An 18,905-nucleotide genomic window follows, 5' to 3' on the forward strand; every position below is an offset into this window, starting at 1 on the left:
CAGTGTTGAGCTGAGATCTGTATTGTGTTTTGAGAGGCAACAGCAGGACAGCCGATCAGAGGAGGGATGTGGTGAAGGGAAGCAGAATGCCCTCAGCCCTCTGCCCCTCTCCACACCGAGAGAACTAAACCTCAGCCTCCGGTAGAGTAGGACGTCATCTCCATACTGTCTCTTCATTTTGCACACTAAGCTACACATGTGAGTCGCCAACGATCTTGGTCATCGCGCATGCGCAAGTGTAACCTGTTAACGGCCTAACGTAATCATGTACACGAAAGTACAGGCATTTCGCCATGTATTTAGTAATGACTTAGTTTTAAATCCGTGTACTTTGTACTTTTGTAATATGTGAAGTTCTCAATAAAGTTCTTGAAATCAAAGAAATCTGCATTTCCCCCTGCGCCCCACTAGAGGCAAATGTATATTTGTTTCAATAAAGTTTAAAAGAAAGAGAAGAAGAACTGCTTTCTCTTTCCGGCCTGAATAAACGCTGCTCATTGGCTGTGCTCTGGTGTTGATCCCGCCTACTTTTCTTGTATTTTATCCCCTCCCTCCCGATTCGACAACTGCGTTAACGCGTCACTACAGCGTCCTCTCTGATTCGCTGGAAACATTTTGGCGGGGCCAGAAGCTGCTCCGTTCAAAAAACACAACAACACACAGCAGCAGCAACGTTACCGTGAAATAAACTCACTCGTTTACGAGTGTTCGTGTCGGATTGTCTCCTCCGAAAAAACACCGAGTCTCCTTAGTTGTTCCCTGCCCGGTGAGAAGCTCACTTTGTCGGGATGGATGTCCTTCAGCATAACGGTGACGTTGCGGAGATTTCCAAGAAACTGGATGAGTGAGTACTGCTAACGCTACGGCTAGCTAACAGCTATTAGCTCAGTATTCCCCAATAACTTGGCTCAGTTCTGTAAAGACAATCATTTCATAAGGTCAAGCGACGTGCTTCTGCCTACAGGTATCTATACATCACTGTACATGCGCACTACGTCATAGCTGGACCATTGTACCAGTACAGCTGATGCACGCGCGTCATTGGGATGTATGGACATTCTTTATGGAGCAACAACTGATCATTTACCTGTTGCTATGTCGACACATGTTTAACATCTGCCGGTGCTTTCTAGAAATGGAAATAGTGTCAACACAGAAAAACCCGACTGGTCAGCTGTCACTGAAGAGGAAGTCCGTTTATTTCCGCGATTGACGAAAATCGTTGAGAAAACGACGAATCGTTCCAAACGTTTGAAAAAATTGATGATATTGATGATCTGTCCAAGCATTGAAAGCCTGTAATACTGGTGCATGATGGGTAATACTCTGGTTAACCACATCATGTATGCAGATGATCTGGTGATTCTAAGTCCATGTAGCGCTGGTCTTCAGCAGCTCCTCTGTGTGTGTGTGTGTGTGTGTGTGTGTGTGTGTGTGTGTGTGTGTGTGTGTGTGTGTGTGTGTGTGTGTGTGTGTGTGTGTGTGTGTGTGTGTGTGTGTGTGTGTGTGTGTGTGTGTACACACTATATGTACTGTGTATGGTGAGGAACAGGACAAATGTCTAAACTTCCCTGAATTGTCTGACACAAATCTTGGTGTCTGTGAAGAAGTGAAATATCTTCATCATTGTAGAACAGAACACATGACCGATGATGAAGACATTTCTAGGCGATGTCGTCGGATGTATGAGGTGCACAACAACCGGTGTCTCACGTTAGTTTGGTCTGAGTACAGATGGAGTGAAGATGTGTCTGTTCAGAGCATATTGTATCACAGTATAGTTTATATCGATGAATCATTGATGTGTTTTTTAACCCTGAACTCGTCTCCACAGGTGTTTGTCTGTAGACTCAGACGACCAGATGGAAGCCTACCACAGGTACATCTTTATATCTGTTAAACTACATCTTTATATCTGTTAAACTACATCTTTATATCTGTTAAACTACATCTTTATATCTATTAAACTACATCTTTATATCTGTTAAACTACATCTTTATATCTGTTAAACTACATCTTTATATCTGTTAAACTACATCTTTATATCTGTTAAACTACATCTTTATATCTGTTAAACTACATCTTTATATCTGTTAAACTACATCTTTATATCTATTAAACTACATCTTTATATCTATTAAACTACATCTTTATATCTATTAAACTACATCTTTATATCTATTAAACTACATCTTTATATCTGTTAAACTACATCTTTATATCTGTTAAACTACATCTTTATTCTATTAAACTACATCTTTATTCTATTAAACTACATCTTTATTCTATTAAACTACATCTTTATTCTATTAAACTACATCTTTATTCTATTAAACTACATCTTTATATCTGTTAAACTACATCTTTATATCTATTAAACTACATCTTTATATCTATTAAACTACATCTTTATTCTATTAAACTACATCTTTATATCTATTAAACTACATCTTTATATCTATTAAACTACATCTTTATTCTATTAAACTACTAAATGAACTGTGAAGAATAGAAGAACGGATCATAAAAGTCACGGATGCTAATTATTGATCATTAATGATCATTATTAACAGACACAGATCTCTTTGATGTTTGATTACATCAGCTGGTCTACAAGGACACAGAATATTTATTATAAAAATCATTTTAACGCTCTGAAGTCAGTAAACCATCAAAGATAATAAATGTTTTACTTTTACTTTATTATAGTAATTTATAGTGTTTTTTTCTTCATAAAAACACAAAATCCAAATGATTAGGAAATAAAAGATTGTATTTTTATCATCATTATTATTATTTTTAATGAAGTATAATAATGTGTTTAGAGCTTGTGTTAGAAGTTAAACGTCATAATTCATCTCTAATATCTATTTATATTAACGTGTAAACATCTCCTTCAAACTACTGGATTTATTCTAGTTTATCACCAAAACTACATTTTACAGACTACACATGAACACATCATGATGACGTTATAATGTAGCTTCAGCCAGTACTCATGTTCACTGAGCAGAGCCTGAAGGCATCATGATGTCACTGAAGTGAACCTCGTTGGTTAGCCGTTAGCGGTGCTGCTAACGTTACTAGCTCTCCTCTGATTGGTTTACGGGTCATTAACAAATAAGGCTTCTAAAAATGTCATTTTAAAAATTATCTTCAAAATGGATGTAATGCATATTTTTGTATCTGGAACAATGTGGTGAAGCAAGTCCTAACTTTTCATAGTGTTTAAAATAGTTTTTAAGTATTTTTTTAACTTCACAGGCTAAATAATGTCGGGTGACACAACCACATATTTATAACAAAATATATATTTTCCTAATATTTATTCAAACTGAAATTTTTGACAATTAGTAAGTTAGAGTGCGTACTGTGTCTAACACATCGTATTTTGTGTTTGTGTTTTATATATATATACAATAATTTATCATAATTGCGTTCTCTTGGCAGGTATTTAGTATATTTAACATTTGAATATGAAGCAAAACAAATTTCACTTGAACCTATTATTTATTGCTTTAAATTAATATTTTACCTGGTCGCACCACCGTGACATTTATCAGTTGTGCCAGCTGACAATATCCGTAATCTCAGGAAGAAGTGTGAATATACAGAAAGTAACACCAGAGACGAGTCCTTCATGAAGCGGAGGTCTGTCTGGACGCGATACGAACTGGTTTCACCTGACCTGCGTCGGCGCACCGAGAACCAGTTCTGTGGGTGGACCGTTAGCTAGAAGGGCAGACGTGTGTTTCCACCGTCTCTTTGTGTCGCTGGACTTTTCTATTTTGCTTTGCAGACACTTTAAACAGTTTTATACTTCATGCATATTTTTACCATTACACACTTTGGTCTGTAAAGGACAATATCGGACAAACTGTCAGTAAGCGACAGGAAGTCAACAGCTCGTTTCTTTACAATCCTTCTCTTCAGTGATAGATTTAGCATTTTGGAATGTTTCTTCCTTAATCTTTCGATGCATTATAGTAATCTGTCAGATTCTCTTTCCTCAGCTTCCATTTCTCTTCTCATTTTCTGCATTTTACGCAACTTTGCCTTCTGTCTCTGCCGTTTGTTTGTCGTGCTTCCTACTCTCTGGTGATGATGGTGCTCTGGGTTGGTGACGATCTAAACTAACAATATTCTCTTTGTCAATGTTGGGAGGGTTAGGTTGAGGCTCTGCTTGGAGTTCTATGGGAGTTGTATCCAAAGACCCTCATTTAGTCCTTTTCTGCTCTGCACAGCTGGCTGGTGATGTCGCCCTCTCTTCCTCCTCTGATAACTATAAAACATAGAAGCATATCAGAACTAACAAACTGGCATATTCCCATTTAAAAACCTGAATGGTCTGACCACTGTTTAAAAGTAAGAACTGCCAAATAAACTATGAATAAATAACTTTGGATTAATTATAGTTTTATCGAGATGTATTCTCTCTGTTCTTCTGGAAAGATATGCTTCTCTTGCAGCCGGATCATTGTTAATGCTCCCTGTGTCGTGCTCCTTAATAGTTAAAAAATATTCATTATTATCATGAAAATAGTTTGAAAGTGTATAATATCTCTTAAACTTTTGAAAACAATTGAAAAATTGAAACAACAATTGAAAAAAATAATGTTAGAGCTTTAAATATATCATATAGTGACGTTCTTTGCAGTTGCACCACCTGATATTTGCAACTCATTTTAAGTTAAACAGGCATCTATAGGACACTAGCATTAGCTTTTGTTCTTGCTAACAACTTCATGCATATACATTTTAAATAGAATATAGACATTTATGACAAAACAACATGTTTATAGTTTTACATTGGTTGTGCCGCCCTGACATGGAAAGTGTCAGGGCGGCTGAGATATATAAAGAGATATAAAAACATTTTGACTCGGCTATAAAGGTCAGTTGAGGTCCTCTTGATGATGCAATATCCTGTTTACTGTTCTGCACTTTAATTTCATAATAAAAGTCCCATGTTTACAGTTGTGCCACCCTGAGACCTTATTCCTGCTTTCAATCAGCCACAATTACAGAAGACATTGACGTTTAGGGAATATAGTGAAGGTTCTGGGTTTGAATTTATTTAGCATTTCAATGTTTTGTCATAAGATATGTCAGTATGTTAACGATGAGCTTTATAGCCGTTTGTGACCCTGTTTGGGAAAGTGTTTGTTTCATGTTACACAAAAGTGTTTAGATGATTTTAATAAGAACATTGTTTTAGTCACATATGTTAATATGAAAGTGACACGAATTTACCTTCTTTGTACCGACTTGTTTGCCTTTTAAAGTTGATAAAGATCACAAAACAGATATTGTTCTAAACTTTAGTTTGAAAGTCAAAACAAGTAACCAAGTTGTTTTGTTCAGTAAGGAGAGAAATCTGACTTTTTGAAGGTAAAATGTTTGTTTTTGTGCATAAATTGGAGCCTTCACCAGAGATAAGAAGTCATAGCCAGAATGGACCAAACTGCACCATTAAAAAGCACCAGAACTAATGATTGTCTTTATTAATAACCCACCGATGTCCTGTTTCTTCCCTTCAGATTAATTCAAGATGGTAAAGACGTCGGCAGACAAGGAGACATGAAGAAAGCGCTGAAGTTCTTCAAACTGGCGAACGACATCCGGCAGAGCGAGAAGCTTGAAAGCAGGATCAAGAAGATCGAGGAACATCTTTCTCAGGACGAGTCGGAGGAAGAAGACGACGACTTTGTCGACGTTAACGGCAGCGGTTTGATGCTTTTCAAAGAGTTGTACGACAAGCTTTACGACTACCAGAGGAACGGAGTGGCCTTCCTGTACGGTCTGCACAGAGACGGGCGTAAAGGGGGGATCCTGGCGGACGACATGGGCCTCGGTAAAACCATCCAGGTGATCTCGTTCCTCTCCGGGATGTACGACAACGAGCTGGCGAAGCACACTCTGCTGGTCATGCCCACGTCACTCATCACCAACTGGACCAAGGAGTTCGCCAAGTGGACTCCCGGCATGAGGGTCAAGGAGTTTCACGGCACCGGCAAAGTGAGGACCAGCAATCTGGAGAAGGTCCAGAGGAGGAGCGGCGTCGTCATCACCACGTACACTATGATCACGAATAACTGGCAGCAGTTGTCGTCGTACAACGGCAGAGAGTTCACGTGGGACTACGTGATCCTGGATGAGGCGCACAAGATAAAGAACACGTCCACCAAATCGGCCAAAAGTGCCTACGCCATACCGTCGAAAAACCGTGTTCTTCTCACGGGCACGCCGGTCCAGAACAACCTGAAGGAAATGTGGGCTCTCTTTGACTTTGCGTGCCACGGCACTCTCCTGGGGACAGCTAAAACATTTAAAACCGAGTATGAGAACCCCATCACCCGGGCCAGAGAGAAGGACGCCACTCCGGGGGAAAAGGCTCTAGGGTCTCGGATGTCCGAGAACCTCATGACCATAATACAACCCTACTTCCTCCGCAGGACAAAAGCAGAAGTGCAGAAGAACAAAATAAACCGGGAACAACAGGAAGGCAAAGACAGCCGAGTCCCAAAACCTCCGAAAGACTCCGGAGCCATCATGCCGACGCTGAAGAGGAAGAACGACCTGATTGTCTGGACTTACCTGAGCGCCGTCCAGGAGGACATCTACAGGCAGTTCATCTCTCTGGACCACATCAAGGAGCTGCTCATGACGACCAGATCGCCTCTGGCCGAACTCAACATCATGAAAAAGTTGTGCGACCACCCGAGACTGTTCTCTGCTGCAGCCATAGCCAAGCTGGGCTTGGAGGAAAGTAGAGCTGAAGGTCAGCAGAACGGCAACGTGGAGGTGGACCCAGGAAACATCGCCAATGTCCCCGACGACACCTTGATATCAGAGTCCGGGAAACTGGTCTTTCTGTTCGCTCTTCTCGAGAGGCTCAGAGAAGAAGGCCACCGCACGCTGGTCTTCGCTCACTACAGGAAGGTGCTCGACATCATCGAACGCATCCTGGGCAACCGAGGCTTCAAGGTGATGAGGCTGGACGGGACGATTACGCAGATCGCAGAGCGAGAGCGGCTCATCACTCGCTTCCAGACGGACCAAAGCTACTCCGTCTTCCTCCTCACCACCCAGGTCGGAGGAGTCGGTATCACTTTGACGGCAGCCAACCGAGTTGTGATCTACGATCCCAGCTGGAACCCGGCGACGGACGCCCAGGCCGTGGACAGGGCGTACCGCATCGGACAGACCGAAAACGTGGTCATCTACAGGCTGATCACCTGCGGCACGGTGGAGGAGAAGATCTACAGACGGCAGGTCTTCAAGGACTCCCTCATCCGGCAGAGCACCGGGGACAAGAAGAACCCGTTTCGTTACTTCAGCAGGCAAGACTTGAAGGAGCTCTTCATCCTGGAGGACACGCGGTCTTCGTCCACGCAGCTGCAGCTCCAAGAGCTGCACTCCAGACACCGGCGGACGGACCCCGAACTGGACGAGCACATCGCCCACCTCCACGCCATGGAGATGTTTGGGATCTCCGACCACGACCTCATGTTCTCCCTCGACGTCAACCACGACGAAGCGCCGGAGGACCAGGAGGCCCACCACTACATCGAGGGGCGGGTCCAGAAGGCCCAGGACCTGATGAAGGCCGAGTCAGAGCTGCAGATGCAGCTGGCGGAGAGCATGGCGTCCAGCACGGAGCCGGCCTGGCTCAGACAACCAGAGTCCAACAACAACAGGGAGCAGTCTCACAAGAAAAAGAATCCAAGACCAAGTCCGTCCTTTCCACAGCCCGACCGCGAATTCAACGAGTCGCCCATTGTTGTGGAGTTGGACCAGTCTGGTTCTGACAAGGAGGGCGTCCAGCAGAATGGTAGCTCGGTTATTGATCTCACCGTAGATGAGAGTATGTCCGAAGAACAACCTGTTGTTCTAGAAGGAAGCCGAGACGAGCTTCCAGAGCAGAACCTGTATTCCCCGAAACACCCGCCCGTCAACCGTGAGGGGAGCTCCATAGAAGAGGAGGAGGACGCCTCCCCTCAGGAGGTGATTGAGGACTCTTTGGTGACGTCTGAGCCGTACGTCACAGCCGGTGATGAAGACTTCGCTCCTCTGCAGAACAAAAGACTTTCTGTCCTGAAGCTGGATTTGGATCCTAAGACGGAGTCCAGAGTCAGCTCAGGACAGGAATCCTTTGAGGGCAACTTCAACTTACAGCTGGAAGAAAGTGACTTATCGGACCGGGAACTTCTGGATCATCAGGAGACCGAAGAGGAGGAGAGGAAGCTGCTGTCACAGCTGCAGCTGGAGGGCAGTTTTGACGTTTATAAATCCCTGTCTGAGAGTCAACATAAAGAAAAACTCAGTCTCAGTGAGGCCTCTGAGATGGACCAGTCCATGGACGACTCCATCGTGGCCACCAAGAAGAAGAGAGCAGCAGTGATTTATGAAAGTGAAGAAGAAGACGAGGACGACGATGGGGGTCAGCACAACGACTCCTTCGAGGTTCTCGGAGCCTCCACGCCTAAATCAGGCCCCGCCCCTCTCCGGCCGAGAAACAGCGTCGGAGGAAACATCTCCGTGGCCTCACGCCGGTCCTTCATCATGTCCATGATTGAAGACACCGACATGGCTGATGAAGAAGAAGAAGACTCTGAGGTTTCAGGGAGGCACCCGGACGAAGAGGAAATCATTGCGCTTCAGCTGGAGGATACGGTGGGAGAGACATTAAACTCAGAGGAAGAGGAGGAGTCTAGACAGGAAGTGAGCAATAGCATGGAGTCTGGACAGGAAGTGAGTAATAGCATGGAGGAAGGGGAGGAGTCTGGACAGGAAGTGAGCAATACCATGGAGGAGGAAGAGGAGTCTGGACAGGAAGTGAGCAATAGCATGGAGGAGGAAGAGGAGGAGTCTGGACAGGAAGTGAGCAATAGCATGGAGGAGGAAGAGGAGGAGTCTGGACAGGAAGTGAGCAATAGCATGGAGGAGGAAGAGGAGGAGTCTGGACAGGAAGTGAGCCATAACAAGGAGGAGTCCTTCATCTCGCTGGTGAGAAGAGGAAAGGAGAGGAGCGGTGAAGGGAAGCTGGACGAGGCGTTGAACTTGTTCCTGAGAGCCATCGACATGAAACCTGGAGACCCTGAAGTCCAGCTGATGACCATCCAGCTGTACCGGCAGCTGAGTCAGAGAAGCTAACCAGAAGTCTGTTCTTCACATTTTGGTGATTTAGATTTGCACATTTGTTCATAAAGTAACTGTACAGAGAGAACGTGGGGGAGAGATATTAAAGATGTTTATGTTGCATGGAATCTGTTTATTTCTTAATTTCATCATTGTGATAAAACAGTGACAGGGTTCTTCTTATCTGTTGATTTAATAAAATAAACCTGTACTTTAAACAAGTTTAAATACAATTTTTCTAGTAATTTTTGTTCAAATCTACATTTCATCTGATGTCTCGGGATCAACATGCAGAAGATTTCTAAATATATATATATTCATTATTTCTGAATCACCTTTTTTAATTGCTCAATAATGTAGATTTTAAAGGAAAAATATTTCTTTTGTAACATGTTTTATTTTTTCTTGCTGAAAATGTTTAAATATAATTTTAAATATATAATATATTTATCTGTTTTCTTTGGGTTTGGAGTCCTAGTTTTCTAAATTGATCATTATTACTGCAGATAGAAATTATTTACATCTTCAATTAATCTGCAGGTTATTTTTTAGTCTTGTATAAATTATTTTGTTTCTCAAATATCAGATAAAAATCAGATAAACAGTAAAACAAAGATATTCTGCTAAACGTCAGCTGTTAAATATAATCTTATGTAAAGTTTTACATATTTTAATATTCATCAGATTGTCTCTTTGAATATATGTGATGTCGTTTTAAATCAAACTCATATTTTAAGAAGTTAAAGTTTAGATAATCTTCTTTATTGGGATTAATTTTCAGCCAATCAGTGATGATTTAAAGACTCTTGTCTCTCATTGGCTGAGGGTACGTTTGAATAATGTGTCGGGACCTCCCGGCGGGGTTTGGGTGAAGGTCGAACTTTGAACATCATCAAATTACTATAAAGTTATGAAGTGAATGAGGAGCGCTCGGTTCGCGCCGCTGTACAGCCCGATGTAGATTTTAAAGATGCGCATGCGCTGTTGGAGCTTTTTCATTTCTTTTTTTTTTCCCAGCTGGAGATTAATTTTGTGACGTCAGCAGAAACTAACCAGCCAATGACTTCTGTTTTCACTTGTGAGACTTCAAAATAAAAGCTCTGGAGTTTTGACGGTACAAAAATAACAAAAAACATTTGTTTTTTTCATTTGTGGAAGATTAGAGTCTGTTTTTGAAATAGTGTTTATTAGTTTTCAGTTTTACAAATAAGTTCAATGCAATTCATATTTTCTGTTTCACAAAAGAGTGAAATGGAGTGTTTAGAAATAAATGACAGCATGATATGAATACAATACTAAATATATGATCGAGGGGGAACAAAATGTATTTATTTATCAACATATACTAATATTACAGGCTGATTGATGCAGATATTAAGTGTATCGTTAACCTTTGTGTTTGTGGAGTTAGATAATAATATCACATAGTGCTCAACATGTGAATTTACATTAATTAATACATTTAAAAAACATAATTATCAAATTAATTGTAAAATTGTCTTTTTGGCGATTTTGAATAAACCAAACACCATATTTTCCCTCAACAAAATAAAGTTTTTGAAGATATAATATAATAATAACTTTATTTATTAATTGCAGATTTCTCATATGATCACTGAAAAATCTTCAATGGTCTTTCTAGAGTTTCTTATTTTGAAGGGCTTCACAGGAAGCAGCGGGGGTTTCCGCTAGCTTGTTTCTTAGCTTCTTCCCGAGTTTACGAGGAGAGAAATATGCGCTTCACTCGGTGAGGACACACTTTACTGGAACACGACTGTCGGGTTCAACAAAGGAAACATTCACTCTCACAGTTTGTGTTTTAAATTCACAGATTTAACAACTGAAACATCCGCGAGGAGACATTTTGGATTCCGACTGTTAGCTTAAAACGGCTACATTTAAACCCCCGCTGGCTGCTGGGACATTAATGCTAAAAAACACTCCGGGGTGTTTAGCATGAGGCTCTTTGGGGGGAGACGGCGGGAAGACAACAGTAAAAACTACCGTAAATATTATAATAACTATATCAAGACACAGAGGAGGACGGACTGTGTGAGAGCTGACCGGTGACATTTAAAAAAGAGAGAGAAGAAGAAGAAGAAGAAGAAGAAGAAGATGATGAAGAAGATGATGATGGGAGGGAGAGTGGAGCTGCTGGAGGTTTTCTTCTTCTTCTGTCTGCTGCTGAGCGGAAACTCACACTGTAGAGGTGAGTGAGGAGGAAGAGGAGTACGGTGAGGAGGAAGAGGAGTAAGGTGAGGAGGAAGAGGGGACAGTGAGGATGAGGAGGAAAGTGAGGATGAGTACAGTGAGGATGAGGAGTACAGTGAGGAGGAAGAGTCTGAATGAGGATTACTATACTTTAATGTACTCCACTGTACCACTGCAGTGAAAAGTACAACCCTGTACTACACTGCAGTAGTAGTAGTACTACACAATGTGCTGTACTACAGTCTACTGTACTGTACACTACTCCTCTATTGTACTTTTAGTGTACTACACTGTACAGTACACAGTCTTCATGTGTTATAGCTGCATTCTCTCTAGTGTCCACCAGGGGGCGACTCCTCTGGTTGTATAGAAGTCTATGAGAAAATGACTCTACTTCTCTCTTGATTTATTACCTCAGTAAACATTGTAAACATGAGTTTATGGTCTCAATCTCTAGTTTCAAGTCTTCTTCAATACAGCATGATGTTCATTTAGTACATGATGGTCCATTTAGAGTCACACAGACCATAAAGCAGGGGATGCTTTAGGGGCGGGGCTACACAGTGATTGACAGCTCTGTGGATTTATTGATCTGTGGATTCTTCTCTATGTGGACGGCTCAGCCTCCAGCTCCCTCAGTGTGTGTGTGTGTGTGTGTGTGTGTGTTTTATAGATTGTGTGTGTGTGTTCTTTAGCGTCTTGTTGAGGTTCAGCTTTAAGCAGCTTATCTTCTCAGCTCACAGGCGAGTCTTTCAGCAGCTCCACTGTGTGTGTGTGTGTGTGTGTGTGTGTGTGTGTGTGTGTGTGTGTGTGTGTGTGTGTGTGTGTGTGTGTGTGTGTGTGTGTGTGTGTGTGCGCGCGTGCGCGCGCGCGCGCGCTGAGGATCCACAGACAAACACTCAAACATCCACAGAGTCTGAATGAATCTGAGTGATTACATTTACTGCCCCCCCCCCCACACACACACACTCACTCACTCAGCAGCACTCCCTGTTTCCCTGAACGATGACTCACTCTGTTTCTTTTCTCCAGACTGAACATGAAGGAATCAGCAGCTCAGAGTCTCTTTTCACTCTTTGAGTTCTTCTTCTTCTATGTTTCTACTCTTATTGACGACCACACACACACTCATCTACAGACTCACACCTGTCTGTCTCTCACACCTGTCTGTTTTCAATACGTTTTAAAATGTTTCTATTTATTCTATAAAACTCTCATTAACTGGGTTAATAACTGGGTTAATAACGGGTTAATAACTGGGTTAATAATGGGTTAATAACTGGGTTAATAACGGGTTAATAACTGGGTTAATAATGGGTTAATAACTAAGTTAATAACGGGTTTATAACTAAGTTAATAAAGGGTTAATAACTAAGTTAATAACGGGTTAATAACTAAGTTAATAACGGGTTAATAACGGGTTAATAACTGGGTTAGAGATCCGGAATCAAGACAAAACCACAAGACAACAAAACTGAGTCTCTTTCATAGAAACATAATCAGATCAGAATGTGATAAAACTACAGAAACGTGTCGTATGATGCAGATTATCACATGAAGCTTTATGAAGTAAACCAGCCGGGTGTGTAGCTGGTGTGTAGCTGGTGTGTAGCTGGTGTGTAGCTGGTGTGTAGCTGGTGTGTAGCTGGTGTGTAGTTGGTGTGTAGCTGAGTGTGTAGCTGGGGTGTAGCTGGTGTGTAGCTGGTGTGTAGCTGGTGTGTAGCTGGTGTGTAGCTGGGTGTAGCTGGTGTGTAGTTGGTGTGTAGCTCATGGGGCCTCATGGAGGACCTGAGGTGAGCTCTTAAACACCACAGAGAGGACGTGATTCACTCGTCTGTCATGAGTTCATTCGTTTGAAGGGAGAGAAACAAACAGCTGTGAACAGAGAAGAAGAAGAAGGAGAAGTGGTCCGTTTCCTGTTTTATTCTTACATCACCACAGAGTGACACACTTCCTCTGAAGAGGACTTGAACACTTGATCCCCGTCTTGAGTTAGGACTTGCAGGTCTTGACTTGGGACTCGTCATCTCAACCTCTCCCGCGCTCATTTAACTCTACTGTTTAAAATGAGCACGTCATTACGTCTCCCTACTGCCCCCATCGGCATGGAGGAGTGTTACTGCTGAGCACACACGATGCTGCAGCTGTGTTTACAACAACTAAATCATATTTTGTGGGACTCATTAAGTGAAATTGGACATTTTCTCACAGCTCACTGGTGAAAATCACTGATTTAAAGAGACGACTGCAGCTGTTACCATGGTTACAGAATACTACACACAAAGAGACGTCCGCCCACAAGACACACACACACACACACACACATATACAGGGTTACTAACCATCTTGTCTGTTGTGTTGTGAACAGATGGAGACAAGGTGTGTGTGTGTGTGTGTGTGTGTGTGTGTGTGTGTGTGTGTGTGTGTGTGTGTGTGTGTGTGTGTGTGTGTGTGTGTGTGTGTGTGTGTGTGTGTGTGTGTGTGTGTGTGTGTGTGTGTCCAGACGTCGTCATCCTGACGTGTCTCGTTGGTTTGTGGACGAATGTTTTGAAGCCTCGATTTCTATGTTTTGGCCGTCGCCATCTTGTTTTTTTTGCAACCAGTGAACAGGAAGTGACCACATCTGGACTGAGGAGGAGCGACGTAGAGACCTGTCAATCACTGTGTAGCCCCGCCCCTAAAGCATCCCCTGCTTTATGGTCTGTGTGACTCTAAATGGACCATCATTTACTAAATGAACATCATGCTGTATTGAAGAAGACTTGAAACTAGAGATTGAGACCATAAACTCATGTTTACAATGTTTACTGAGGTAATAAATCAAGAGAGAAGTAGAGTCATTTTCTCATAGACTTCTATACAACCAGAGGAGTCGCCCCCTGGTGGACACTAGAGAGAATGCAGCTTTAACATGTGGAGTACTTTGAAGCATCTGAAGTACTTGTACTTGAGTATTTCCATGTACTCCTCCACATCTCTGACAGTCTGTTTCCATGTTTCCTCCTGCAGACTCTCAGCAGACGGAGCTCTCCTCCTATCAGCTGACTGTCCCTCGACCAATAGGAGGCCGGCTGAGGCGGGACGCGGGCGGCAGACTCCCCAATCAGGTGCTGAGCTGTTTTACTACTGTAACGTTACGCCTCTTTAGTGACACACAACACTCAGCAGAAGGAACAGCTGAGCCATCACATCCACTTCCTGTCTGTGTGACCTCGCTGAGTCAGCAGATCAGTAACTCTCCACACTTTCACGAGATGTGGAATACAATAGAACCGTCGTCTAACATCCCATAATGATCATGAGGCTCAGTAGCTTTGTTTCCTCTCAAAAAGAGGTCACATGGTACACACGTGACCTCTGTATTTAGTCATATATTAATATATAAATAACATTATTATTATATATCTGTCCGGTAACAGCAGCAGGGTTTAATGTCAGACTCCGTGTGTGCGCAGCTGAAAAGAGTCCCCCAGTAGAGCTGCAGCAGTGAGAAGAAAGGTTCCACTCTGATGAGGGACGAGTCCGCTGAGCTTCAGGCCACGCCCACATCGCTCCGGCTCCATTTTAAACTCGTACGTTTTGCTGCGTCCACGCTACGCCGGAGTTTTACGCCGGACAGAGAAGACTCCAGCAGAGCTACGAGTGAGAACAACCACACCGAGGGAACGAGAGAGACGAGTCGACCACATTCATGGATCATAATCTAGTGAACGTGATGTGAACGTGTTCATATTAACGTAAATATGAGGAGAGAGAGAGTTAGCGCTGGAACTAAGTCTGAAAAATAAAACTTTCCACGAGCTGTGTTTGAGTTCATAGAGGAAGATTTTAGAGAAGATCTAAAGTATCAAACACGAGCTTTCATCATTAAAGACTTTATTACTCTGTCGTATTATTTAAACTCAGCAACCAATCTACTTCCTGTTTAGATCAGCAACCACGAGCGCGCCCAGCGTAGTGAAGAGTCGTGATGTGGACATGGCCTTCAGTATGAACACACACACACACTCTGGTGGAATGTGATGCTCAGAGTGTGTGTGTGTGTGTGTGTGTTCAGACATGTTTTTATACGCTGCAGGCGACACACACATCTGTAGCTCCGTAACCTGTGAACACGGAGTGTTTAGTACGTATAGGGAGGCACTGAAGCGACACCTCGTTAGAAAGCTACGATTCTCCAGAGTTGATTCACGTAAACCATCTCGAGACACGATCACAGCAGCGGGTTCACTCAACGCTTCTGTCAGACGCCTCACCTCTGAGTCTTCAGAGAAATCCATCGATTACATTCCAACAGAAACGCTCGTGTTACATTTGGCAAAGGTCGTGACGATCCCATCCAGTCAAAGATTTAGTCCAAAAACACATTATTACGTCCATAAACTGCTGTTGCATCATATGAAATTAGCCGGCGGATATGCTAACTAGCGACCTATGTTCTCAATTTACCTTCACGTTCCATGCAAACACGGCGCCGTCTGTATTCAACTGTTCAAACTTCTGTTACTGGAGGCCAGCAGCACTCACAGGGATTCTGAAACTTCAGAGTGTTTCCTTTCAGCAGAGACCAGACCCCCGTACACGTGGTCCACGATGTGGACTCCACATGGTTCAGGAGCAGCTCAGGAGGCGCTTTAGGCTCATTATACACTGAACTAACGGTTTATAACTCTCAATAATATCGTTAGAAGCTCAACAGTTTGAACCTTTAGGTGAATCCTCTTCTTCTGTCTGAGAGGTTCAGATGTTCAGATTGAAGCTACCGCCAGCAGCTGCTTAGCTTAGCTTAGCATAAAGACTGGGGAACAGCTAGCCTGGCTACGTGTCCTCTGAAGCTTTGTTTCATATGAAACGGAATGAATGTCGCCGTTCATTAAAACTGACTTTATATCACGTTTATATAACGTTAAGTTACATTAAGGCCATATTTCATACAATGTCCGTACAGCACACATAAGACGGAAATGATTATAAATCAATAAATAAATATAAAAGTCCAAATAAGTTTCAAAAGGTAAGAACAGCGTCCTCTGTACGGTGGCCTTTTTAGGACATCTCAGCTGGTCATCCATGAAGCTGTGACTTTAAGCTGAATGCTAACATTAGCATGCTAACACTGCTAATGCTGAGCCACACCTTTAACATCAAGCTAACGCGTGTAAATCTTGTTAGAACTGAACATTAGAGAGTGAATCTGATTCTTAATGGAGCAGAAGAAGCTCAGAGGAGCTGCTGTTGGCAGCTGGGAGGTGTAGTCCACCGCTGACTTCCTGTCCTGGTTCACCTCAAACTCTCACACACACACACACACACACACCAGCTGTCTGTGTGTGTGTGTTCACCCCCGCAGTAATCACACACACACAGATATCTGCAGGTGAGTCAGAGGCTCAGGTGACCTTGGACTTTCTGCTGCAGCCTCTCTGTGAAGCTTCCTGTTCACACCTGGTGAGTCACAACCAGAGGCTGTTCATGAGAGTCCACCTGTTGCTTTGTGGACATTTTGAATCCTTCACAGTCTTTTAGTCTCATGTTTACAATGTGACGCCGTATACGTCTCTGGTAGAGACCTGTCAATCACCGTGTAGCCCCGCCCCTAAAGCATCCCCTGCTTTATGGTCTGTGTGACTCTAAATGGACCATCATTTACTAAATGAACATCATGCTGTATTGAAGAAGACTTGAAACTAGAGATTGAGACCATAAACTCATGTTTACAATGTTTACTGAGGTAATAAATCAAGAGAGAAGTAGAGTCATTTTCTCATAGACTTCTATACAACCAGAGGAGTCGCCCCCTGGTGGACACTAGAGAGAATGCAGCTCTAACTTGACCGTCTGTCTGTCTTCAGGTGTCTTACGTCATCAGCGTGGACGGAAACGATCACGTCGTTCACCTGCAGAGAAACGAGTAAGTTGTGATTCAGAGAGACGCTCTGAGCTCGTTCACGATGCTTTATGATCGATTATGGGCTGTCATATGTGGAATATGTGGAAACATGCAATTAAAACTAAACTCAAGGTCCTCTTACTGCGTCTCACAGTGATGAAGACCATGAAATGTTGTTTTCATCAACCTGTAAGATGATTATTTAACCATCAAGCATGACGGTTAAATAACGTTCATGTTGATCTAAATGAATCTGTTGGTGAACGAGGAACACAGAACGTGTTGTTTGTCCTTTTAATGAATCTAATCTCAGCCTGATGACATCATATCACTCACTGCTGATTGGCCAATCACATCCGTCACTTCATGATGTCATCAGCAGGAATGTTTAGTTTGAATGTTTAAACTTTGTTTGAACAGACTGATAAACTTTAGTTTAAACGAGGATAACAGTCTGCTGAACGAGTAAACAAATACAACAAAATGACATCACTGATATCATGTTTCCTCAAAGATCACATGTGACTTCAGATTGTTGTTGTTTACGTCTTTACCTGTTTTATTTCTACTTTTATTCTCTAAAATGTTTCCTCACATTATTTCTCTGATGGACAGGAAATGAGGCTCAAGTGACATGTTGTTGTTGTTGTTGTTGTTGTTGTTGTTGTTGTTGTTGTTTTCAGACTGCTGCTTCCTGCAGACTTCACCGTGTTCTCCTACAGTCACAACGGATCACTCATCACATCCAGACCACCTGTACAGGTAACACACACACACACACACACACACACACACACACACCTACACACACACACCTACGCACGCGCACACACACACACACACACACACACCTACACACACACACTCACGCACACCTACACACACACACTCACACACCTACACACACCTACACACGCACGCACGCACGCACACACTCGCACACACACTCACACATACACACCTACACACACACACACACACACACACACACACACACACACACACACACACACACACACACACACACACACACACACACACACACACAGGGAGCTTCTGCTGTGACCAATCAGAGCATCAGGATGAACTAGAACAGGAAGCTGGCATCAGGAGAGGAGGAGGAGTCAAACATGAAAAAAACAACTGAAGCAGAAATAAAAGAGTAGAAGAAGAAAACAGGAGCTCAAAAGGACTTCTTCTGCGTGTTTCTTTGAGAACATTATTGGTTCTAAAGCTCAGTCTGTTCTAAAGATATTAATATACAACGTTACATAATAACCAGAAGGTCCTCAGGATGTTTAGTTTAGAACCTTTTTATGCATTTATTTCTTTACAAACAAGTCCGCTAACTATTCCATGACGCTTATTTAAAGTTAATAATAATGAATAAGTATGAGTTGATAATAGTTCATAAAATACTTATGACGCATCTAAACGCTCCTCAGTGTGTCTGGAGCTTCCCGCACCAAATAACTCCTCTGAGTACTCGTGTGTTTGAGAATGTAACGAGAACAGGAACGTGGTGGGAAGATGTTCAACGTCTGATGGAAGACATTTCCTTCAGTTCATTGAGAAGAACATGAAGAGGATGTCTGCATGTATTCAGAGTGACTTTCATGAATCTAACTAACTAACCAGTGACGGAGTTCTGAGACGCTAAAG

At 42.6% G+C, this 18,905-nt stretch overlaps 2 protein-coding genes across 5 annotated transcripts in view; both read left to right on the plus strand.

The window, feature by feature from the left end:
- Positions 1-664: 664 nt before the first annotated feature.
- On the plus strand, positions 665-9,264 carry ercc6l (excision repair cross-complementation group 6-like). The gene is made up of 3 exons (XM_079161458.1): positions 665-844; positions 1,835-1,879; positions 5,542-9,264. The coding sequence occupies exons 1-3, from the start codon at positions 789-791 to the stop codon at positions 9,155-9,157; spliced, it is 3,717 nt and encodes a 1,238-aa protein (XP_079017584.1). The 5' UTR covers positions 665-788; the 3' UTR covers positions 9,158-9,264.
- A 1,609-nt stretch (positions 9,265-10,873) lies between these two features.
- LOC306697366 (disintegrin and metalloproteinase domain-containing protein 9-like) overlaps positions 10,874-18,905 on the plus strand; it is a 24,833-nt gene continuing 16,801 nt past the window's right edge. For 3 of the 4 annotated variants that reach the window (XM_079161220.1, XM_079161222.1, XM_079161223.1), the window contains exons 1-4: positions 10,892-11,351; positions 14,363-14,460; positions 17,206-17,264; positions 17,927-18,005. In XM_079161220.1, the coding sequence (XP_079017346.1) occupies positions 11,258-11,351; positions 14,363-14,460; positions 17,206-17,264; positions 17,927-18,005 (330 nt within the window). In that variant the 5' untranslated portion in view covers positions 10,892-11,257. The other variant, XM_079161221.1, reaches the window with a different exon arrangement.

The sequence above is a fragment of the Pholis gunnellus genome (genome assembly GCF_910591455.1).
Source record: "Pholis gunnellus genome assembly, chromosome: 6".
NCBI lineage: Eukaryota > Metazoa > Chordata > Actinopteri > Perciformes > Pholidae > Pholis > Pholis gunnellus.